At 40.3% G+C, this 25719-nt stretch overlaps 1 protein-coding gene across 1 annotated transcript in view; it reads left to right on the top strand.

Moving 5' to 3' along the window:
- The window catches only part of CSMD1 (CUB and Sushi multiple domains 1), a gene marked incomplete at its 5' end in the record, with an annotated part of 1188747 nt that overhangs the window by 938946 nt on the left and 224082 nt on the right, over window positions 1-25719 (top strand). Inside the window, 5 exons of the mRNA XM_081942958.1 lie at window positions 3945-4132; window positions 7459-7647; window positions 12838-12954; window positions 14671-14886; window positions 20938-21126. Of these exons, the coding sequence (XP_081799084.1) occupies window positions 3945-4132; window positions 7459-7647; window positions 12838-12954; window positions 14671-14886; window positions 20938-21126 (899 nt within the window). The remainder of the gene's footprint in view (window positions 1-3944; window positions 4133-7458; window positions 7648-12837; window positions 12955-14670; window positions 14887-20937; window positions 21127-25719) is intronic.

Raw genomic sequence — 25719 nt, 5'->3', positions numbered from 1 at the left:
TGGGAGTTGAAGTCCCCAGGATGTAAAGGGGCCATAGTTGCCCACCCTTCAAACAGAAGCTGCTTGGAACAGAGTTCAAGAATGAAGTTGTACCTGCAGAATGTATGGAGTTTTGCTAATGGAAAGTATGCAAAAAGATACATGGTGAATGATAAGTTAAATTGAAAGAGATTGTATACTATTTAAAAAGAGGAAAAGGTTGCAAAGGATGTAGTCAAAGAGAACAAAAATAGTTAAAACTGAAAGAGACAAACAAAATGAATAGACATGTTGATGGAAATGAAAAAAAGAAAAGAAAAGAATTAAGGAGTCTCCAGTAGAGGAGAGAGAGAGAGAGAGGGAGGGAGGGAGGGAGGGAGGGAGGGAGGGAGGGAGGGATGGAGAGAGAGAGAGAGAGAGAGAGAGAGAGAGAGAGAGAGAGAGAGAGAGAGGTACTACTCCATAGTTGTGCTCATCCGGGTAGGATGCATATTTAAACAGATTTAAAAGATAAAGCTTTTGGATTTATCTATTGATCAATGCTATCAAAGTTTTCTTATAGCAAATTTTTACATTATTTCAGTATTTTGCTTTTTTTGAATATTTTGCATGATTTTTGTCAAATTTGACTTGAACAAGTAAAAATTCTGGTTTTCTTTAAACATGAACTCTTTCCTGAATGTTCATCTGTGTAGGCAGTGAGCAACACCCAGAAGTGACCAAACTTATCAGATCCACTGGAAGCTTCTTGCTTGAAATAAGTTGCCTTGTGGAGAAGCTAATCCATAGAATATCTTACACCCAAAGGAAACACCATCAGGAGAGGTCCTTTAAAGTGTACAGGGTGGTCCTTGAGTTATGATCACAATTTAATCCAGAACTTTGGTTGCTAAGCAAGGCAGTTGTTAATTGCCTAATTTTATTACCTTTTTTACCATGGCCGTTAAGCAAATCACTGCAGTTAAGTGAACCATGTGGTTGTTAAGTGAATCTGGCCTCCCCCACTGACTCTGCTAGTCGCAAGCCAGCTAGGAAGGTCACAAGTGGTGGTCATGTGACTTTGGGATGCTGCAACCATTGTAAATCCATGTTGCTTGCCAAGTGCCCACATTTTGATCACATGATTATGGGGATGCTGTGACAGTTGTAAACACGAGGAGTGGTTGTAAGTCACTTTTTTTAGTGCTGTTGTAACTTCGAACAGTCACTAAATCGAATACGAGCTGCATATTGTTAATCCTTGAATTTGCAGTTTGACAGAATTTTGATTGGAAATTTGAAGAGGTGGGGATGAATACAGTTTTAGAAATGTGGTTCATTTATTTTTTTCCTGCCCAGCAAATCACCGAGAAATATTTGAACTTGAGAACGTATATGGTACATTTCTGGACTTAGAGAAAACATATGAAATTGGGGTGCATCTGAATTATGGAAAATGTTGTGCCAATACAAGAATGAAGATTGTTTGCTCAGTAGAATAGATGTAACATGTTATGTCGTGACTATAAATGGATTGCTTAGCAAATTGTTCAACAGTGAGTAGAGAGTAAACCAGAACATATGCATTTCCCTTGGTTCTTAATGCTGCTATGGGTAAATGCATAAGTAATGTTGTTAAAGTTGTGTTGGCTGAGGATGTGAATGCACACGGACCTTTGTAGGCAGATCATTCAGTTCTCTTAGCCGATAATCCAGATGGATTGCAGCAAAGGTCAGATTGCCATGGAGCAGGATTGCCATGGAGCAGGATTGATGCCAAGGATTCCAAGAGTTGATTTATCAAAGACCAAGGTAGTGGTGTTTGACAGAGAAAAAAAAATGCAAACACTACATAGACGTATCAGTAGATAAAATTGAGATAAATGTGTAGATAAATTTGTATATCTTAGTAGATTATTTACTAAAGATGTTAAAAGGAATGAAAAAGAAAAGCTCAAGAAATGCAAAATAGTCCCTTATGAACAATGAATGTTTGTGCAAAGAAGTGAAAATGACTATGTGTAACAACATTCTTGTGCCCTCTTTATTACACGGAAAGGAAAGTTCATAAGCCAGGTCAAACAGGAGTACTTTAGGAACACAGGACCTTTTGCCACTATCCTTACCTGAGATCAAACAAATCAGTCCCATGATAGATTTCCTGGATGTGTCACTCCTTTAACAGCGCAAACCCTTTCTTCATCTCTGTAGCCAAAAGGATAAGAATCTTGCACGGCAAGACTGCTGTGTTTCTGCATGAATGCCTTCAGGGATGCTTTGTAAACAGGAGGGGGAAAGGCTTGAACAGACAAACAGAAGCAAAGGGCTTCTTTTGTTCTAGTTGGAAAGGCTGTCAGGTGAATCTACAATATTTGGACACAATTAGATGGTGCTACACGTAAGTCTAACTTTTAGACCAGCCGCATGATGGAACTGAGTGTATTTGATGCAGAATTTCAGCTTCAACCGCAGCAATACACGAGTACACAATAGATACAAACTTAAGGTAAACCGCTCCAAACTCAATTGCAGAAAATTCAGTAACAGAATGATCAATGCGTAGAATGCACTACCTGACTCTGTTTCTGTGCCAAACCCCCACAACTTTAACCTTAGACTATCTACTGTTGACCTCACCCCATTCATAAGAGGTCTCTAAGGGGGGTGCATAAGTGCACCATCATGCCTACTGTACCCACTTATTCATATCCATTTCCTGTATTCATAATCATAATCATATTTATACTTATATCTGTTATCTTATATATGCTTGACAAAATAAATAAACATAAACATAATAAAAATAACTTTGAAAATTGTTCATTCCCAAAGTGTGGAAAACTTGACTGGAATAAAAGAGAATGCTTCTCTTAGTATCAAATTGGCAACTGACATTTTGTGTAACTGTGGAAAACACAGAGTGCCGTTTCACTCATTTTTCTATTTTTACTTATTTAATTAATTTCACCATAAGGTTAATAATTTTCTTTACTTAAGGCCTAACATTGTTGAACAACTACTAAACCTCTACAAATTGTGTAGATAAAGATTTAAGAGTCCTTTGCATCAAACTCTCAGTTATGTGGAAGTGGAAATATCTTATGTTTTTCATGCATACTTTTTTTAGAAAGCTATTGTATAATGTTATATATTAACTAGAGTATTAGTTGTTCTAGGCCAGTGTTTCTCAATATTGGCAATTTTATGCAGACCTCAACTCTCAGAATGTAGCTAGATAATTCTGGGAGTTGAAGACCACATATTTTAAAGTTACTAAGGCTAAAAACAATTCGCCTAGTCCATTGTTAATAACTACTTGTTAGTTGCTCTTCTAAGTCTGTCTTTATAGATGGGATTGTTTATCCAGAAGTGGTAAGGATTGAATTTTGGATTGTACAGATACTAATTGTGAACTTTCCTAAGTTGGATTTTACAAATCGAAAATATGAGTTCTACCATTGAATTATGATCCCTAGATTTTATATATATAGGCATACCAGGGGTTGTAACACAAATTTTATACTAATTAGCTCGAAATAGATCTATACTAGTCTCCCTTTATTTATTTATCAGTACAAATACAACATATATATACAACATATACAACATATACAACATATATATAAAATCAGACAAGTGGTTTATTCATTTGACTGATATGTTTCATGTATTCTGAGTTTCGTGAGATCATAAATGGCCTTTGATCCTTCCAAATGCCCCAGCCCATCCTGCTTTCAGGGATATAGTTTGCCAACTATGGTGGGTTGTGTATTTTCCTGTACAATATGAAATCATTATAAAGCGTAAAGAAGATATGAAGACTAAATCAATTATCAATTACTTCTACTTCTTCTCAGAAATATTATTGCTAGAGATTACAGAAACATGCCCTGAATTGTGTTTATGATTATTCTGATTTATTTAGTTATTACACTTGTATGCTGCCTACTTTGCAAATTCTGAACAAACTTATCTTTTGTTGTTAGGTTTCAAACAGAAGTAAATTATGATACATTGGAAGTCAGAGATGGATCAAGTGGTTCATCACCATTAATTGGGGAATATCATGGTACCCAAGCACCACAGTTTCTTATTAGTACAGGCAATTTTATGTATCTGTTATTCACCACGGACAACAGCCGTTCTAGTGTTGGTTTCTTAATTCACTATGAGAGTAAGTCTGATCTTTTTCCTCAATTAATTAAATGTATTAGGAGACTGGGCCATAAATAGAATATGTATCTATTGGTTTGATGCATTATTTTTATTATTTGTTAGCCACTGTGAATTGCATAGAATGGGATATACAGTTGAGATGAGAATGTTTTAGATAAATAAAGCGTAAAAGTTTTGTACCAATATAACATCTTGTTTATATTGGGGTTTCAGTGTAATTGAGCAATGGTCCTCTGTCCCTCTCTATGAATAGAGTGGGAAATCTTCATTTGCAACAGCTGTCTTCAGCGTTATTTATGTTCAAACCACTCAGAAACTGCCACCTTGCATGTAGCCGAAACACTGTAATTGATTTTTTACTTTCTGATTTACGATAATAATTCTGATATCTAGAAAATCATATAGTAGTAGCACCAGCAGCAGTTTTATTTTTCATGCACACCATAAACTGAAGTTAGCAGATGGTTATGATTAGATAATTAGGTACAGTTTACAGGATCAAAATCTACAAGCAAATTTACCATTGCAATAATTGATAATAACACATCAATAATAGAGGTGGTTCAGAGCAGTGAAAACTGCACTGTTGTGGATAAATATCAGGGGGGAGGAAGATGCATTGGGTAATTTGACTAACAGATTGCTGCAAAAATCCAGAAATGGCATGATTAAGATCCAAATCAGCTCATTTGCTGCCTCTCTTTAAGGAACTGATGGATCCTATGAACATTCATGAACTCAGAGTTGCAAATGTTGGCTGTTTTACTAATGAAACTCCCTGATTGGTTTGGATTAATATGGAGTAGGCCCACAGTTGGAAACCTTGGAAATAGGGGAGGGGAATCTCCCCCAGCTACTGAAGGAAGATCTCAAAACCCAACTTCCTGTCTTCCATTTCCAGTGCTTTGAGTCTATATTTCTGAGTTAAAAAGAACTGCAACAGGAACTTCCCTAAGTAAATTCCAAAAACAACCCTTATTTGGATTGAACTGTTTTAGCCTTTACTCCATCACTGAAGAGCTTTATATGGTACATGATGCCAGTCTAAGACTGGAAACATTTGTCTATAAGAACAGAGCCTTGAGGGACACCTCTGTCTTTAGATTATCAATTCTACCTGAATAGGAACTAAATTCTGTATCCTGCTCTGTGTGTTAGGCCACATGCCAGCTGAGTTGTTATGAAGGACATGGCATTTCAAACTGCTCCTAGTGGAACAATCTCATTGAAATCCCCTAGGATAAGGAGCCAAGGGTAATCAGCTGAGATCATTCTGGCTAGCTCAGGAAAAGAAACTTATACAGCAGAGAGGATGTCCACTTATTATACCCTATTCTGTCTTGGGTGGCCAGCTGCAGCAGCATGCATTCAGAATTGGCGTACTGCTGTAGGAAGACTTAGAAATAATTTTATTGTCACTTTGAATGTACACTAATCGGCATACATTGTAAAATTCTGTTGTATACACCTCTCACACCACCTCCAATATACACTACATAAACATGTCAATAAATGAATAAATACAAAATTATGCATATACCCACATACCCACATATATTAAACGACACATAGAAACAACGCTGTCTAGTTCATATGCATACATGTACATGATGAGAAAAATGAATCTTGCGAGTTTACCAGATGGGTGGAATAGAGAACAAAGCTGTTAAAGCAGGGGTGTCAAACTCAAGGCCTGGGGGCCAGATCTGGCATGTGGGGTGCTTAGATCTTGCCCATGGGGCTACCCTGGAAACAGTAAAGGACTAGGCCACAATGCCTCTGCAGGAAAAAATGAAGCTCAGGAGGGCTGCGTGTGCCCCCACCCAAGCCCCATTGTTTACCGTGATGACCTCCTGCAGCCCTCTGCCAGTGAAAATGGAGCTCCGTTTTTGGTGGCAGCGAGCTGCAGGAGACCATTTCGGCTGCAAATGGGACCTGGGGGGGGAACGTGTGGCCCATCCGAGCTTCATTTTCGCTGGTTGTAGGAGGCCTCGCAGCCAAAAACGGAAATCAGGAGCCTCTTTCATTGATAGAGCACTCAGGCCACCACAGGTGCCCTGACGTGAGTGACGTCAACTTGGCCATGCCCACACCAGTCCCCAAGGTCAAACACAACCCTGATTGGCCATCAATAAAATTTATTAGACACTCCTGTGTTACAGAATCTGGTAGTCTTGTTAGAAATACTTCAAAACCTCCTCCTAGAGGGGAGCAATAGAAGCAGACCACAAAGTGGGTGTGTGGGGTCTCTAACAATGCTTTGAGCTCTAAGCACATAACTCTTATAAGCAGTATCCTGAAAACAGGAAGCGACCTTCCTATAATCTTCTTGGCTGTCCTTACCACTCTCTGTATGGACCTAATGTCTGAGGCACTGCTGACACCAAACCGAACAGTGAAACTCTCAATCATGCCTCTTTAAAAAGTGGCTAGAACAGAAAGAGAAAGAAACATACATACATTTATATATAGTGGGGCCACCACTTCTCAAACCTAGTCCAGCAGTCTATAGAAAGCAGCCTAATGACTGAAGCTAAGATAGATGAATGCCTTCTGTTCGATGTTGCAAAATTCTTTTGACATATAGTATTTCAGCATTTTAAGTGAAGGATAAATTACGAGTAATAGATGCTTTACTGTACACCAACTAGTCTCGCATTTCTAGTGGTATGTGGGAATGATCTTGGAAGATGAGGGAAGAGATGCTGCTTAGGGAATTGTCAGATAAGAGAGGACATAGCCTATAGCTGCATAATGGGCAGAGAAAGAGGCTCATAAGGAATCCATCCAAAGTTATCAGGCTGTAAAGAGAATGTGGGAAATTTGTACTTTTGTACATGCAAGGTTCTGTTAAGGTAGCCTTATAATAAAGTAGAATAGAATAGAAAAACACAGTTGGAAGGGGTCTTGGAGGTCTTCTAGTCCAACACTCTGAGGGGTCTTCTAGTCCAACACTCTGTTCAAGGAGGAGATCCTATACTATTTCAAACAAGTGGTTGTCCACTCTGATCTTAAAAACCTCCAGTGATGAAGCATCCACATCTTCTGAAGGCAAGCTCTTCCACTGGTTAATTCTTCTCACTGTTAGCTAAAAAGCTAAAATCTAAATATATGAGAGGATAATTTAAATAAATAAACATCTGGATGTCATGTGTTAGATATACTGCATTTTTTATATTCATTTAATTATTCACTTCCTTAAATCAGTATTGGAGTTTTTTGATCCTGTTTTTTTTAAAATAATGATTATGGAAATAATAGAAAAATATTTGGGGATTTAAAAAATCTAATTTGGCTTGGAATTGTTTTCTCTATCCTGATCAGGTGTCACACTGGAATCCGACTCTTGCCTTGACCCAGGAATTCCAGTAAATGGCCACCGCCTTGGAAATAATTTCAGTATCCGATCTACGGTAACATTTAGCTGTGATCCGGGTTATACTCTGAGTGATGATGAGCCACTTGTGTGTGAAAGAAACCATCAGTGGAATCATGCATTGCCTAGCTGTGATGGTGAGGAGCTAAAGATACTATCAAAATATAAGTACAATATCACAATATCACAATTCCATCTTTTCATGTTTTATACATTAATAAAGTACAGAAAAATTGAATTATTCAGGTTACTTGTTTTTGAAACTCCTTTTGTGTACATATAAGAACCTCTGCCTTACCTGTTCCCATTGATGCATAAAAGCAAAATAATGTATAATTTTATGCTGCAGTTATGGTAGCAGTTACTTATTTACTTTAACTTTTCTGAGCCACATCTCCCAAACTGACTGATGAAACAAGCATCATAAAGCAAAAATATGTCTTGTAATACTGCTTACTATTATTATATCATAGCATAGCATAGCATATATCATACATCATACATCATACATCATACATCATACCATATATCATATATATATAATATATCATATCATTATTACATTTACATATTAATAAAACCAATATAATCAATTTATACCAGAACATCTAAATATCTTAGCAAGACTTATTTCACAAAGGAGATTTTGCAATTTAAAAAGTACAGTAGTACTTAAGAGACGCTAGATGAGAGATATTTCATAACTGTACATCCCCTTTTGAAAAACCATTGTCAATCAACTTTAAAGGAACAGAATTTGGCTAATGAATTTTCAGGAGGTTGTGAATCAGTTGATACAAAACAGTTTGGAAGGGTTTATTGTTGTGTTGTAAGTTCCTTAAAAGTACCTGGAGCTAATTAGCCAGATCAACTTACTTTTTCAGAATGTTACTTGAGGTGTATAAATTTCAAAGGGAGGACAAAGTTTTCAGCACAGACCAACATTTTTCAGAATGCTGAACCATATTTTATGGAAGTGTCCTTTAGAAAACTTTAATGACATATTGAGAAGAACTGATAGGCTCATGTGCTTTGCTATATGTCTATAGAGCTATAGAATCTTATAGCTGTTCTGAAAATCATGCTGTAATTTAATACATTATTTAAATATATAGAGTCAATTACTTTAAACGTTCTTTGAGAATACTTAAATAAGCTTGGTGCTAGTTATAAAAAAAAGATGGGATTGATAGCTTTTCTTAGTTATGTTGAATCCTTTCTCTTACCACCTAGCTTAGAATGCAATCAATATTTAGAACAAATAGAGAAGCATTGACACATTTCAAATATAGTCTGACTTATTTGTTGTCCAGCACTGTATAGATCAGTGATGGCGAACCTATGGCACGCGTGACACAGGTGGCACGAGGAGCCATTTGTCAGGGCACGCGAGACGCTGCCCTGTCAGCTGGCCAGCGTGCATGCGCGCACTGGCCAGCTGAGCTCCCCGTTTTTACATGCTTTTTTCGCCCTCCCCAGGCTCCAGAGGCTTTATAGGAGCCTGGGGAGGGCGAAAAGAGCCTCCCCTGCCCCTGCGGAGGTCCTCCGGAGGCTTCAGGGATGGTCCGGAGGCTTCCCTGAAGCCTTCAGAATGCTTAAAATGACCCTCCGAGCAAACCGGAAGTCACTTCCGGTTTGCTCGGAGGGTCGTTTTAAACGCTCCGAAGGCTTCAGGGAAGCCTCTAGATGGTCCCTGAAACCTCCGGAGGGCCTCTGGGGGGGGAGGCTCTTTTCACCCTCCCCAGGCTCCTATAAAGCCTCTGGAGCCTGGGGAGGGTGAAAAAAGCATGTAAAAATGGGGGGTCGCCTACCTGTTGTGCGCGCATGCGCACTGGGGGAGTCGCACATTGCATTATGGGTGTGGCACGCCCTCACATGACCCCCCTGCACTCCCCCCACTGGTGGCACATGAGCCAAAAAAGGTTCGCCATCGCTGTGTATAGATAAAGGATTTCTAGGGATTAGAGACAGTAAGAAGGTAGGAAAGATGGGGAAATGGCTATATTCACAATCCTTTAATTCCAGGTTAAAAATGATGTATCAATCATCATTTAAAAACATGGCCACATGACATAGCTTTTCTCTCTTAGCCTTCCCATAGGCAAATTGAGTTAGCTTCTTTCCTCCTTCTCATCCAAAATGGATTTTTTGCATCTTCTCCCAGAGGCTGAAATCTCTCAGGCTTCTGTAGGCTGCTACCTGCTGCTGCAAGCACACCCTGCTTTTTGCTCACTGCTGATTGCCTTCCATGCTATTTTGATTTGTGATATCAACAATTACGACATCACTAGCAATATAACGATTCAGATACTTTTTTTAGAAAAGCAATAGACTTGGATCCTTCTAATCTAAACTGACCTACCTATCAAAGCTGTTCTCATCTAGCATGCTGTCTAGGAATCTTTCAGCTCCTTTATCTCTATAGCTCTCATTCTCAAAACATCTGCATTTTGAATGTGGTTTCATTGTATGTTCTCATTTGACTAGCTAGTTCAAATATGCCAGGATACCAGCATTCAGTAAATAGATTAGGTAAATATTAAAGCATAAAGATACAGGAAAAATGCTAAATTATAGCTGCTGCCAAACTACATGTCATTTAGTATGCAAAGTCGAGCAATTATGATAAATAACCATTCACATTAGCTTATTTTACTTCTTTTAATCGTCAAAGAAGTTAGGTTTTAACAAAAATAATAATAATAACACAGCTGTGGTGAAAAAGCATCTTCTGTTCCTTGAAAACCAAGGATGATAAAATAATTTAAAGATCTGTTCTCCAACATTCCTTTAATGAAACAGTGCAACAAGTGTATCACAAAGCTGTTTCATATATTTGGCCCTAAGATCAAAGACAATCAAAGAAATTTAAAATGATAAATCTACAACTCAGAGAAAATTAAGATAGGAAAATAATTTGGAGTTGATGCTTTTCATATAAACCTTTTTCTTTCTGTAATCTTATTCCCTCCTGATCACCATACCAGTCTACACACTGTTTTCACTCTGTATTTGATAATGTAACCAGCTATCTTTCAGATAGAGACCAACATATTCTATTTTTTTCTTGTTACTCTCTTGACATATATTCTTGTAAAATTGTTTACTATCAGGTTGCCAAGGAAACAAGACAGCCTCTGACAATTCTAAGTAGACTCCTAATGCAGATATACATATTATCTGACTACTACTGCTGTTGCTAATCAGTTCATTTGCTGTGATGATGTTTATAAAATTTCTATTTCAGCAGGAACCTATTATGAGTATGTAAAATGGGAATCATATAGGGGAAATGTTTCCTTCCTTCCTTCCTTCCTTCCTTCCTTCCTTCCTTCCTTCCTTCATTCATTCATTCATTCATTCATTCCTCACAATACAATACAATAGCAGAGTTGGAAGGGACCTTGGAGGTCTTCTAGTCCAGCCCCCTGCCTAGGCAGGAAACACTATACGGTTTCAGACAAATGGCTATCCAATATCTTCGTAAAGACTTTCAGTGTTGGGGCATTCACAACTTCTGGAGGCAAGCTGTTCCACTGATTAATTGTTCTAACTGTCAGGAAGTTTCTCCTTAGTTCTAAGTTGCTTCTCTCCTTGATTAGTTTCCACCCATTGCTTCTTGTTCTACCCTCAGGTGCCTTTGAAAATAGTTTGACTTCCTCTTCTTTGTGGCAACCCCTGAGATATTGGAACACTGCTATCATGTCTCCCCTAGTCCTTCTTTCTATGAAATTAGACATATCCAGTTCCTGCAAACGTTCTTCATATCTTTTAGTCTCCAGTCCCCTAATCATCTTTGTTTATCTTCTCTGCACTCTTTCTAGAGTCTTCACATCTTTTCTACATCGTTGTGACCAAAACTGAATGCAGTATTCCAAGTGTGGCCTTACCAAGGCATTATAAAGTGGTAATAACAGTTCATGTGATCTTTATTCTATCCCTCTGTTGATGCAGCCTAGAACTGTGTTGGCTTTTTGGCAGCTGCTGCACACTGCTGGCTCATATTTAAATTGTTGTCAACTAGAACTCCAAGATCCCTTTCACAGTTACTACTGTTGAGTAAGGTACCACCTATAGTGTACCTGTGCATTTCATTTTTGTTGCCTAAATGTAGAACCTTACTCTTTTCACCATTGAATTTCATTATATTAGATAGTGCCCAATGTTCAAGTTTGTCAAGATCCTTCTGTATCTTTAGCCTATCTTCTGGAGTGTTGGCTGTTCCTGCCAGCTTGTTGTCATCTGCAAATTTGATGAGTTCCCCATTTATTCCCTCATCCAAATCATTGATGAAGATGTCGAAGAGTACTGGGCCCAAAACAGACCCTTGGGGTACTCCACTGCATACCTCCCTCCATGTAGATACAGTTCCATTGAGGACTACACGTTGAGTGCGGTTGGTCAGCCAGTTACGAATCCATCTGGTGGTGATGCTGTCCAACCCACATGCTTCTACTTTATCTAGTAGTAGGTTATGGTCTACCTTATCAAATGCCTTACTGAAGTCCAAGTAAACTATATCGACGGCATTCCTCTGGTCCACTAATTTTGTCACTTTGTCAAAGAATGCAATAAGATTAGTCTGGCATGATCTGTTTTTGACAAACCCATGTTGGCTTTTGGCTATTACTTTGTTTGCTTCTAGGTGTTCGCTAATTCATTGTTTGATTATCTTTTCCAGAATCTTTCCTGGTATTGAGGTCAGGCTGATAGGTCTGTAGTTTCCTGGATCTGTTATTTTCCCTTTTTTGAAGATGGGAACCACATCAGCTCTTTTCCAGTCCTCTGGTAGTTCCTCAGTGCTCCAGTATCTCTGAAAGATATAGTTCAGTGGTTCTGAGATCTCATCTGCCAGTTCCTTCAGAACCTTGGGTGTAATCCATCTGGTCTTGGTGATTTGAAGTCGTCTATGGTAGACAAGTGCTCACTTACCATTTTCTTCCCTATTTCAACTTGTGTTCCTAATCTGATTTTTGTGGTGCTGTTTTTGATAGGTTGGACTGTTTTATCCCTTTGTGTTAAGACAGATACAAAACATGAGTTAAATAGTTCTGCTTTCTCCCTGTTGCTTGTCACCTTCTTGCCACTTTCTCCCAGCAATGGACTAATTGTTTCCTTAACACTTTTCTTGTTTTTAACATGTTGGAAGAAGCTTTTTTCCTTCCTTCCTTCCTTCCTTCCTTCCTTCCTTCCTTCCTTCCTTCCTTCCTTCCTTCCTTCCTGGCAAATTTTGCACTATTGATTAGCACCTGTTCATAAAGTCTCTCCCCCAAATAAAGACTCATCCCTCTTAATTTAAAATTGTTAATTATTTTCTTTTGAATTAGCTCTGTGTGGTGGCTATATTTATGGAAGAAGTGGAACTCTTCTGTCGCCAGGTTTTCCTGATTTTTATCCCAATTCTTTAAACTGTACGTGGACAATTGAAGTTTCTCATGGCAAAGGTAAGAATATTGTATAATGGCATCCCACAAAGGGAATGCCTTAATCAAAAATGCAAACTCGCCCATGGTTTCTTAAACTATTTGAAAGAGATTAAAGCACAATCATCTTAATTTAGTTGAGGGCTGTTGAAGATAGCCAGTTCTGTTGGTTTTATTCTGCTTTTTATCATTTTAGGAAGAGGTCTAATCTCAAAATGAGAAACCAGAAAAATAAGCAAAATCATAATAATGCTTTGGTGATTGTCAAGCACTGTAATGCCTTCACACATATTCTTTGATTCATTTTGTTTCAGTATGTTTTTTATTCAAATTGTGTAATCAAGATCAGGGGCTGATTTGCACGCATGTCATTAGGCTCACTGCCTTAGGATGTAACTATGCTAAAAGTCTGTTAAATGTCTTACAGAAGCAACATTTCCATAGACTACTTGTGAGTCAGTTTGTGAAGTGTTAGGTGTTAAAGAAATAACTGGGAGACATATTCAGGTCCTCCCTCCCTCAGCCACAGAATCTCAGTCAATGGTTTGGGGCAATTATTCTTTGCCACTCCAGTTACTTATAGGATTGTTGTAAAGACAAAATGGAAGAGAGAGTGCTTTGTACATTGCCTTGCAATCTCTGCAGGAAAGGCAAGATGTGTATCTTAACAAATAATTCAATTTTATCCCTATTAAAATACAGATATCTGTAGGACAGATCTTAGATAAAATGAAAATCTCAAAGAAAACAAGTCACTAATCATTAATACAGATTTCAGATTCATTAATTTCAGATTCATGACTTTAAAATATTATCAATTATCCCACCAAGACAGAAAACTTTTATACATCCATGTATAGTTTGTTTATGTCAAAATGTAGCTTAAAATTTTGATTCAGATTCCACAAAAGCATGTTTTGGCTTCATTACTACTGTAATGAGAATGGTGATTAGATAAATAGAAATGCTTTTGTCATAGGCAAATAGTTTTTGAAAACAGGAATCTTGTCCACATTTTTTTTTTCTTATGACAGATACACATAAACATGCAAAATATATTGGTTTTGAGAACTGTATAACTCTAGTATAAAATGGTTATGACGATAAATATGCTTAGGGTTAGAGTAGAGATTAGTGAATATTTTTTAATTTTCTTTTCTTCCGCAATATGTTCTGAATATTATGTATTACCAATGAATATTCTGTGATATAATAGACATACAATAGTAGCAGTGGGTTTCTATTATGAACAGAAACAGTTCACTATGAGTAAAATCAATTTTGGAATAAAAGACCAGTTGTGACCGAAAACCTTTGGCAGTAGTTGCTCTCTTAATTGTAGTAGCAACTGATCTCACTCACTGTGGAATTATAGCAAGCACTGTAGCACAGCCTGAAGTGGAGAGACCACAGCTGCATGGGATTTGAGATGTGATTTGGCTATATGACATGGCTCTTTGAGCATCCACCATGATAATGTGCCTACTGGCATTCCCTTCCCTGGCTGAAAAGACTTATTTTGGAGTAAAGGAGAGGCAATGGCAGCTTTAGGACTGAGAACAGTATAATGGCATTTCACTTGCTGGGATTCTCATAATGGAACTAAGATCAATGCTAAACTCTTAGCTTTCTAGGGTTATCAGTGGTTTAGCTCAAGAGTTCTGATTGCAAAACAGTTTGCCATATTTAAGTTATCCCAAATCCCAAAAGCGAAACCTTACTTTCTCATCCTTCTAGGTGTTCAACTGAACTTCCACACTTTTCACCTGGAGAGTTCCCATGACTATTTGCTCATCACGGAAGATGGGAGCTTTACGGAATCTGTGGCAAGATTAACAGGATCTGTTTTACCTCCAACCATTAAAGCTGGGCTCTTTGGAAACTTTACTGCACAACTTCGATTCATTTCTGACTTTTCCATTTCCTATGAAGGTTTTAATATAACGTTTTCAGGTAAAGATGTGTAAATAGTTTATTTGTCAATTATTTATACATATGATTAAATAGCAAATATAAATGGGCATTAGGTTTTACATGTTGACTAATATACTGCTTAATCTAGTTCTTTGTTATTTTTCTTTTTAAAGTGTTCTCAGCTCAGTGAATATGTATTTACTTGACTGGAGGTTCTATTTATAGTGATATCTCTTTTTAGACATACATACACCCATACATACATATACACATACAAACATACTTCATTATCACTATCTTCACTCTGCTTTGTATCTAAGATGGTTTAAACAACTAATTGATTAAGATTTTTGAAGATTTTTTTTAGCATCAGATACTCTATATATATTAAAAATATGGTTTTCTGCCTGGATGGTCTCCTGCAGTGAGCTGATAGACAGAAAGGGGGAGTAGTGAGTTCCCTCCCATATTTGGGCATACCAGGGGTTGTAACACAAATACACACACACACACACACACACACACACACACATGCAATACAGCCCTGGTTCGATTCCCAGTAAGGGTATGGCTAGCTGATGAGAGCTAAATAGCTTGAAATAGATCTATACTAGTCTCCCTTTATTTATTTATCAGCATAAATACAACACAAATATAAAAAGGCAACATTAAAAATAAAAATATGGTTTTCTGCCTGGATCATCGGACATTCCCTGGTTTGTAAGACTAAAGTAGAGCAGATACTGTTTTCCCTTGCCTAAGTCAAATGCTTTTTCAACTGTTTTCTGGCTGTTGCCAATGTTAGTTCAGATCGCAAGGAAACATGAAATGTCTTACTGAGCAAAACATGTGCCTTATCAAAGAAAACTGTTTCATTTCTGTAGTATCAGTGTCTTCACTGAGACAAATTCAAAGCCCTTTTGTAGTTGTTGTAAATTTGTCAGTCTTTTTCATTGAGCTAAGTCCATTGCTCATTTCAAGATATTACAAAAACAATTTCAGAAGGTTATGCATAAAACGACAGTTGTTGCTACTTTGATTACTAGTTACTTTGATAATCAATAAAAAATATCTTCTTACATCGTAATGTTCCTTCAACTTACTCAGTCTATTCATATAAAGATTTTCATTTCACTTTTTTATACATATGCATAAGCTACATTCCTTTGAGGTCAGAGTGTGATAAAATAAAAATATTTGAAAGAAACAGAAGCAAAAATAGAAATACTGCCTTGCTTAAATATTAGGCACTTAACAGACAACAACATGAATAAACGGTTTTTTATTATTTGAGAAAAATTATTCAGAGATGGGAACATCTGCATTTCATAGCCTATGCTATCAATATAGAAGAAGCTAGTGAGAAGTCCTATATTACAATCAGCCATATGCCTTCTTCATGAGAAGGTTGCAGTGAAAGAGTGGTATGGGGGAAAGTGACTTTGCATGCATCCTGACCCCAAAACATTGAGGGTTTAATGCAGGGCCGGGCTGCTACAGGTTCGCCTGGATTTGGGAGAACCAATAGCTAACATTATGGCAGGGAACCTCCAAATCCCACCCCGGATGGCTCCGACCACCCCACCCCATCCCTCCCACCCTGACCCACCCCTCCCAGGAGTTTCCATGTGGCCTGTTTTGGATGCAAGGTAAGTGCAGGGCCTGTGAGGATGCTTGGGGATGGGGAAAAACAGGCCTCTTAGAAGTTCCGGAATGCCAGAAACTGCCCTGTCTTCGCCCTTCCAGAGGCTCGATGAAAGCCTCTGGAGCCTGGGGAAGTTGAAAATGCCCCCCCCCCCATGATGCAGGAGGCTGACTAGGCCACGCCCACCATGGCCACGCCCACCCAGCAAACGGGCAGAGAAGCCGTTGCTGAAATTTTCGAAGCCCATCCCTGGTTTATTGGGAGCTATTGAACTGTGCCTTGGAAGAAATTAACACCAAGGACAGATAGAGCTGGACAGTATAAAGGTTCCAGAGATTATAAAGAACCAGGAAGAAGGATCAGAAAAATTAAAGAGAGAACTCTACAGAAAGTATATTATAGTCTTATCCAGCTTAGATGGAACTTTCAATTCGTTACAATTTATGACTTTCAAAACCATTTGGGGGGGAAAAAACCACATTGCAGTTCTTTCTGTTTGTTTGTCAGAAGCACATTTTTGAAACAAGCCAATAGATTTTGGAACATTTGGGGGGAAAAAATACCTTTTAAATATATGTTTTGCCATTTTCCTCATGCCTGTGTGCAATCATCACCAGATGCATTTTTGCTTTTAGATATGCATAGGGCTTTTACACGGTGTGATCTTTTCCCCCCCAAATATCATATGATGAATGTGACAATCTCTCCTAGCCAGTTAAACTTTGTTACTAACTCACAAGCCGTACTAGTGCCTCACTCTGAATGCATTCCTGTTGCCAAGGGAACCATGTTGACGTTTTTCGGTCTTATTATGTAGAAGTACCAATTTTATTGCCAGGAATAATGCATTGTATTGATTTACCTCTATTCTCACATTAGCCTAATTCCATTATCAGAAAAAGATTACTGAAAATTAAAAAAACAAATTCAATATATTGAAGTTAAGCTCAAGAATGCTGATGATGTTTACTTGGGGAAATAAGATTTATGCAAAATATTTACTATAAGAAAATATAATAAACCAGCACTAATATTTTAAAAATAACCAATCTGTCCACTTAGATTACTTAATTAACACAGAGATAAATCCATTGTTACATCTGAACTGTAATGATTATAATAACATATTGAAATTTTACGATAATTGCTCATAGATCAAGGTATTGTGCCATCTACAGTTTTGATTGTGAGAATATGAAATAAAAAGAGACATATACGATATTAGAAAAGCAGATGAGAGAAGGAAAAATGGTCAAACAAAGCTTCAGCATTTTCTATATCTTGAAACAACATGAACACAAGTTAACAACAGACTCAAACTCAACCCCTCCAAGACCAAGTGGCTGTGGCTACCGGCACCTCGGTTTAGCCAGCTGATACCATCGCTGGCCATAGGGGGCGAACAACTGTCCCCTGTGGAACGGGCGCGCAATTTGGGCGTCCTCCTTGATGCCCGGCTGTCAATGGAGGACCGTGTGGCAGCCGTGGCAAGGGGGGCGTTCCACCAGGTCCACCTGGTGCGCCAATTGCGCCCCCTACTGGACCGGAGTGCCCTGCGCACGGTCACTCATGCGCTGGTGACGTCTCGCCTGGACTACTGCAATGCCCTCTACATGGGGCTTCCCTTGGGACGCATCCGGAGACTGCAGCTAGTTCAGAACGCAGCCGCGCGGGTCATCATGGGGAGTACACGATACTCCCACGTAACACCCCTCCTGCGCGAGCTGCACTGGCTGCCTGTGGCCTTTCGGGTGCGTTTCAAGGTATTGATTACCATCTTTAAAGCGCTCCATGGCATAGGACCTAGTTATCTGCAGGATCGCATCCTACCACACACGTCCCTACGACCAATCCGCTCACACAGGGAGGGACTCCTCCTGGTGCCGTCCGCTAGGCAATGCCAGCGGGCGACACCTAGGAGTAGGTCCTTCTCTGTGATGGGCCCAACCCTCTGGAATGACCTCCCCCCCGACATCAGAACCACCACCGACCTCCGCTCCTTCCGTCAAAAATTAAAGACTCACCTGTTTCAATCAGCGGGCCTGGCACTCTCTTAGTTTTGCCTCCCGGGGATATATTTTAATTGGGTTTGGGTATTTTAATTGGGGATGTTTTTTAGGGTTTCCATAGCATATTTATTTCTTGTACAGTCTTATCTCCTCCATCTAAATGTTTAGTATTTAATTGTTTTTATATTATTTATATTGTTATTCATGTATTTTATCTGCATTTTATCTGACTGTACACCGCCCCGAGTCCCTTTTTGGGAGAGGGGGCGGTTTAGAAATCCAAAGAAATAAATAATAATAAATAATATAACGTCAGTATAATACTGAGTATAATTCTTACAAGAGTAAGAAAGTAGAAGAAATAATTCATGGTTAAGAGATTCAATGTCTATCAGATTTAAAAGGAAAAAATGTATTGGGAGAGATTTCACAGAGAAGAAGTTGTTAATATAAAAGTGAAATCCTCCATAACACCAAAACAAATCTCACCAAAACCACCTTTTTCATAGCCTATTTGCACTTAGCATTTTACTTTATGGATTTGTAAATTTCTGCCACTACTTGTTTATCATCTTCCAATTGATTATTACCTACTTAGCTGGCCCAATATACTAGTGGAACCCCAGAAAGAGACAGAAAAGCCAAGGTGATAATATTGAAATAGCGTTTCAGAAGTGCATAAAAGCTGAGCATCTTGCTGCATGGCAAATTACTTGATTTCCTATTTCAAGGGTTTTGATCATAGCACACTTCTAACATATTGAGGTTCTAGAAAAATATTCTATTTCACTTGTACTTCATATTTCACCGCATATTTTTACTAACCGTTGCTAGGTTCGGTGCATTATGTTTACAAAGATATTCTCTGCATGTTTGTGTTTGTATGTTTCCTGGTTTACTGTATAAAAACAATTTTTTTCTTGACCACAAAAATATATCAGGGGGAAATATTCTGCAAGACTTATTTTGATGTCTGTACCGGCTTGACTTTCAAAGACTGCAGTTCTATGCAGTAAAATGAGTCTGCACATGCAAATTAATTCACACTGATTTATAATTCAGAAAGAGAGGGGAGAGGGGGGAGAGAGAGAGTGATGAATGAAAACCTTGAAGAAAATAGCGGTGGATAGGTACAGTATATTGCCAAGAAAATGTTTAAAATTTAGGGACATTTATTAATATATTTTTGTCAACTACTACACAACACTTTTTAGGCAAACACTGTAATCCCTTAAGTCATTGCAGTAGTTTAGCAGATAAAGCATTGGTTTCCTTCCTTAACACCAAATCAGAGTTCTTTATCTTCATGGCAAATGCTGGTCTAATCCAGATGCCAATATAACAATTGGCATTCTGAACGGTACTCCAGTAGGTGCTTCATCATTAGATTGGTGTCACGCAAGGGCATTGAGCGATGTAACAACCGAAAGAGAAAAGCAGACTTCGGGTTAACATTGTTGCAAGACATTGTAGTAAATAAACTGTTTCGTGAGCATCAGTGTACTTGTGTCTGTATGGAAAACAGGATAGAAAAAGAAAATGTGCCCACTTTTCAATTCCCATGCATTCCACCTATTTCCCATGATTAATCTCTTTGTATATAAATACATACATATGGAATAATCCCATATATATATGGAATAAGATTTAAACTAATCAAACTGTCCATGTAGACTATTTAATGAACACAGAGGTAAATGCCTTGTTACATCTGAACTGTAATGTAACTGTAAAGTTTACACACACACAAACACACATTTTACAGTTACGTTATAGTTCAGTTATAGATCTATTTCAAGCTATTTAGTTCTCACCAGCTAGCCATACCCTTATACTAGTCTCTCTTTCTTTCTTTATTAGCACAAATACAACACAAATGTAACAAAGGCAACATTAAAAATATGGTTTTCTGCCTGGATGGTCTCCTGGAGTGAGCTGAAAGACAGAAAAGGGAAGCAGTGTGTTCCCTCCCATATTTGGGCATACCAGGGGTTGTGACACAATACATACCTATTTCCCTGGCTTAACTGATAAAGGAGGAGAGCCTATGGCTTAGTGGCTAATACATCTGCCTAATATCTAATACAGCCCAGGTTCAAATCCCAGTAAGGGTATGGCTAGCTAAATAGCTTGAAATAGATCTATACTAGTCTCCCTTTATTTATTTATCAGCACAAATACAACACACACACACATGTATACACACCACACACACACACACATACCTCTTAAAATTGACTAGTAGTCTTTCATTCAAATACTAAGGAGGTTGAACTCAGCTTAACATTCCAGACCTAGACAAGGTCAATCAGTTGTTGCTACTTGTGGAGATTCTACTTATATTATTATTTATAACATGAAAGTAGGGAGGGGAAAGCAAGATATTTATTCTGAGAATATTTTGTTTCACCTTTGTTTTTGTTTTCTTGTTGGAAGAATATGACCTGGAGCCTTGCGATGACCCTGGAGTTCCTGCCTTCAGTCGACGCATAGGCTTTCATTTTGAAGTTGGAGATTCCCTGATGTTTTCTTGTTTTCCTGGATATCGTTTGGAAGGTGCGATCAAGTTGACCTGTCTGGGTGGTGGCCGTCGTGTATGGAGTGCACCTCTGCCAAGGTGTGTGGGTAGGTGGTCACATGCTTTCATTTCATTCATCCAATTGTTTCTGGCACATGAAGCAGGCAAAAATTAAAGGTGTGGGGGGAAAAACCCATTAATTTATGTGGCATTGATGTATACATTACATTGTAGTTTGCTAAAGTACTCAGGAAATGCTTTTAGATATTTTTGTCTGGTTATCGATCACAACAAATTATTTGATTACATAATACTTTTTAAATTATTTTGAAAATAATAGTTAAATTAATAACCATGGTACAGCTGTAGATGACAAATATATTAAGGAATGGCAGTCTATACATGTCTACATTTTGGTTATACATATTATTTTCCAGGGTATAGAAGCTTTCATAAACAAAATTTGATTTGAATGTACCCAACATTCAACAAATTGTTAGGCTGAACATTCCTAATTTTTTTTGCAGAAATAATTAGCATTTGTGTAAATGTATGAGTTTCAATGCATATATCTTTCTCTTCTTTCCAAGTGTAAATAAATCATAAACAGAAAAATAGTACTGATTATATTTACTAGCCAATATGTTCTGTTCTTTCAGGATAATCAATATCTTGTGCCAAACTCTTTGTGTGTGTGTGTGTGTGTGTAAATGAATGTAATATTTTTACTGTTATTCTTACGATGAATCAGTGTATATTACAGCCTGTCATTCTTTCTAAACTTATTCCATATGTGGCATAATAGAATAATCACTATGAATCTAGTCTTGTGAAAGAAAAGTTTTGGTATGAAACTTGCCAGAAACTTTTTTAATTACTATATTTCCCTAATATTTTATTTCTTTATCTTTTTAAAAAAAATTAAATGACTTACTGTACCATTTTAACATTTTTCCTGTCACCAAAGAGTTTCACCTCCAGTTCCCCAAAAGTTCATACATTATTTGGGAGTTGAAGGTGAAATATTTTTACCTCAGTTGACGGATAAAGGGGGGAAATGGGCTTTTCTTCCTCCCCATCTTTCTTCCAAACACAGATAATAATAATAATAATAATAATAATAATAATAATAATAATAATAATAATAATAATATTAATAATAAATTTTATTTCTAGACCGCACCCTTTCCTTGGCAGGACTCGGGGCGGTGTACAGTCATGTTAAAACCATATACAAATACATAGACAGAAGCGTAGACGTAGACATAGACATAGACGTAAACGGAGGAGGTAAAAATTATACTGTACAGTTCTTAATTAAAATACAAATACAATTAAAATTCCCTTAAAAAATTCCCCAATAAAATGTTTAAAATGTTTGCCAGGAGGTGGAAGATGGAACTATCAATCGGCTAAGCCAGCTAGTCGGAACAGGTGAGTCTTGAGCTTCTGTCGGAAGGAGCGGAGGTCATTTGTAGTTCTAATATCGGGAGGGACGTCATTCCAGAGGGTTGGGCCCATCACAGAGAAGGCTCTACTCCTAGGCGCCACCCGCTGGCACTGCTTGGCGGATGGCACCTGGAGGAGACCCTCTCTGTGAGAGCGGATAGGTCGTAGAGATGTATGAGGTGAGATGCGGTCCCGCAGGTAACTAGGTCCCATGCCATGGAGCGCTTTGAAGATAGTAACCAACACCTTGAAACGCACCCGAAAAACCACAGGCAGCCAGTGCAGCTCGCGCAGGAATGGTGTTATATGGGAGTATCTTGATCCTCCCATGATAACCTGCGCGGCCGCATTCTGAACTAGCTGTAGTCTTCGGGTGCATCTCAAGGGGAGCCCCATGTAGAGAGCATTACAGTAGTCCAGGCGAGACATCACCAACGCATGAGTGACTGTGCGTAGGGCGTCCAGATCCAATAGGGGGCGCAATTGACGCACCAGGCGTCAATTGACAGCCTGGCATCAAGGAGGACGCCCAGATTGCGCGCCCGTTCCACGGGGGGCAATAATTCGCCCCCTATGGCCACTGATGGCGTCAACTGGTTAAATCGGGGCACCGGTAGCCACAGCCACTCAGTCTTGGAAGGGTTGAGCTTAAGTCTGTTGTCCCCCATCCAGACCCGCACGGCTTCCAAACACCGGGACAACATTTCGACGGCCTCGTTGGAGTGGTTTGGGGTGGAAATGTACAGCTGTGTATCATCAGCGTACAGATGGTATCCCACCCCAAAACCACGGATGATCTCACCCAGCGGCTTCATGTATGTGTTGAACAGGAGGGGTGAGAGGACCGAACCCTGAGGCACCCTACAAGTGAGTGGCCTCAGGGTCGACCTCTGCTCCCCTGCCAACACACACTGCGTCCGGTCGGAGAGATAGGAGCGGAACCACTGCAGAACGGTGCCCCCCACGCCCATCTCTTCCAGCCGGCGCAATAAGATACCATGGTCGATGGTATCGAAAGCCGCTGATAGATCTAATAGGACCAGGATAGAGGAACAACCCCTATCTCTGGCCCTCCATAGATCATCTACCAACGCGACCAAGGCCGTCTCCGTGCCGTGACCGGGTCGAAAGCCGGACTGGCGCGGGTCAAGATAGACTGCTTCCTCCAGGTGACGTGGGAACTGTTGCGCCACCACACTCTCTACAACCTTCGCTAAAAAGGGAAGGTTGGAGACAGGACGGTAATTAGCTAGTTCCTCCGGATCCAGGGAAGGCCTCTTGAGCAGGGGCCTCACCACCGCCTCTTTCAAGGCGGCCGGCAAGGACCCCTCCTCCAGTGAAGCGTTCACCAGACCCAGGAGCCAGCCTCGTGTAACCTCCCAGTATGCCAGTACAAGCCAGGAGGGACACGGGTCCAGTAAACATGAGGTGGCTTGCAGTCGCCCACGTAACCTGTCCAAGTCCTCGGGGGCAACAGATTCAAACTCTTCCCAGCATGGTGTCTCAAGACTTGCTTCCGACGTCTCCCCTGGTCCACTGAAGGGGGCCCATCCACTCGATTTTGTCCTGCAGATATTCCCCAAACTCCTCTGCTCTACCCTGCAAAGGGGCTTCCCGCGACCTCTGAAATAAGAGAGAGCGGGTCACCCGAAACAGAGCGGCAGGGCGGTTATCCGCGGACGCAATAAGAGCGGCACAGTGTCTGTGTTTGGCCGCCCTTAGAGCCACAAGGTAGGTCCGTAAATAGGCTCTTACCTGTGTTCAGTCAGATTCGGAGCGAGAGGACCTCCACCTGCTTTCTAGGCGTCTCTTGTGGCATTTCATCACCCTCAGCTCCTCGGTAAACCAAGGAGCCAGGGTGGTTTGTTGCCGCAAGAGAGGCCGCAAAGGCGCTTCCCGGTCCAAGGCCCCCGCAGCCACCTGATTCCAAGCGGCCACTAGGTCCTCCGTCCGGGAGCGGGTCAAGGCTACAGGAAGTGGCCCAAGCTCCGTCTGGAACCTATCCGGTTCCATCAGTCGCTTGGGGCAGAACCATCTCGGACAATCAGGTTCCGCCTTCCCGCGGTGGGGGGTAGCACCGGGAAAGTCGAGCCAGAGGGAAGAGTGGTCTGACCATGACAGGGGTGTGATAACTAGATCCCCTATTCCCAGACCGCTCGTCCACTGTCCAGATACAAAAACAAGGTCCAGTGTGTGTCCACCCTCGTGTGTGGGGCCCTGAATTAATTGGGACAGGTCCATGGCTGTCATGGAAGCCATGAACCCCCGAGCCACCTCGGATGCTTCACCCATCGACGGCAGATTGAAATCCTCCATAACCACAAGTTTGGGGGTATCAACTGCCGTCTCCGCGATCAGCTCGAGGAGCTCGGGCAGGGCCGCTGATGCATAGCGAGGAGCCAAGTATACAATCAGTAAACCCAACTGCCTCCCTGGGCCCCATTTCACACCAAGGGACTCACACCCGGAGATCTGTGGCACAGTGAACTCCCTCGGTTCCAGACTCTCCAGTATAATTACCGCCACACCACCACCCTTACCCTGGGCCCGCGGCTGATGAAATGCACGGTAACCTGGCGGGCACATCTCCACGAGGGGCAAACCACCCTCGTGGCCCAGCCAGGTCTCCGTTATCCCTGCAAGGTCCGGCTCCCCCTCTGAGATCAACTCATTAATGAGGGGGGCCTTGTTAACAACGGACCTTGCATTGCAAAGCATCAGCCTCAGGCCCTGGCTCTGTAGGTCCTGACCACCTACGCTGCGAGGGTTGGTACAAGCGACCGGGCGTGTCCAACAGCCACGGTCTCCCAACCGACTATGGGATTTTCTTCGGTCATCGCATCCACCCCTCCCCACGACCGTTGGAATAAAACAGCCCTCTGTAGGAATGTGATTTTCCCTCCCCCTCCACACTCTGCTCACTTCCTCCTTGACCTCACCTGTTCGCCTGGCTACAATCCTCCTCCTGGCCTGATCCCTCCCACCCACCCTGGAACCCCCTAAAAAGGATAAAAAGTATTTGGTTAAAAAACCCCTGAGTCTTCGCTTCCTCCACCTCTCGGGGTTAACAAACCCATCATTAAGGTGGGCCCTAGAAAGGGCAAAGGGCCATATCTGCGAGAGGGGTGACTCCCGCAGCTGGAGCAAATCCGATCTCGAATATATGCTGGGAATATATGCTGGAAGCGATGCAACCAGGGCCAGGGTGCCATGGATGTTAAAATGAGTGAGTCAGCAGGCCAGGATCCACA

This window comes from Natrix helvetica, assembly GCF_964273705.1.
Source record: "Natrix helvetica genome assembly, chromosome: 2".
Lineage (NCBI taxonomy): Eukaryota > Metazoa > Chordata > Lepidosauria > Squamata > Natricidae > Natrix > Natrix helvetica.
This window is presented reverse-complemented; position numbering and strand designations above follow the sequence as displayed.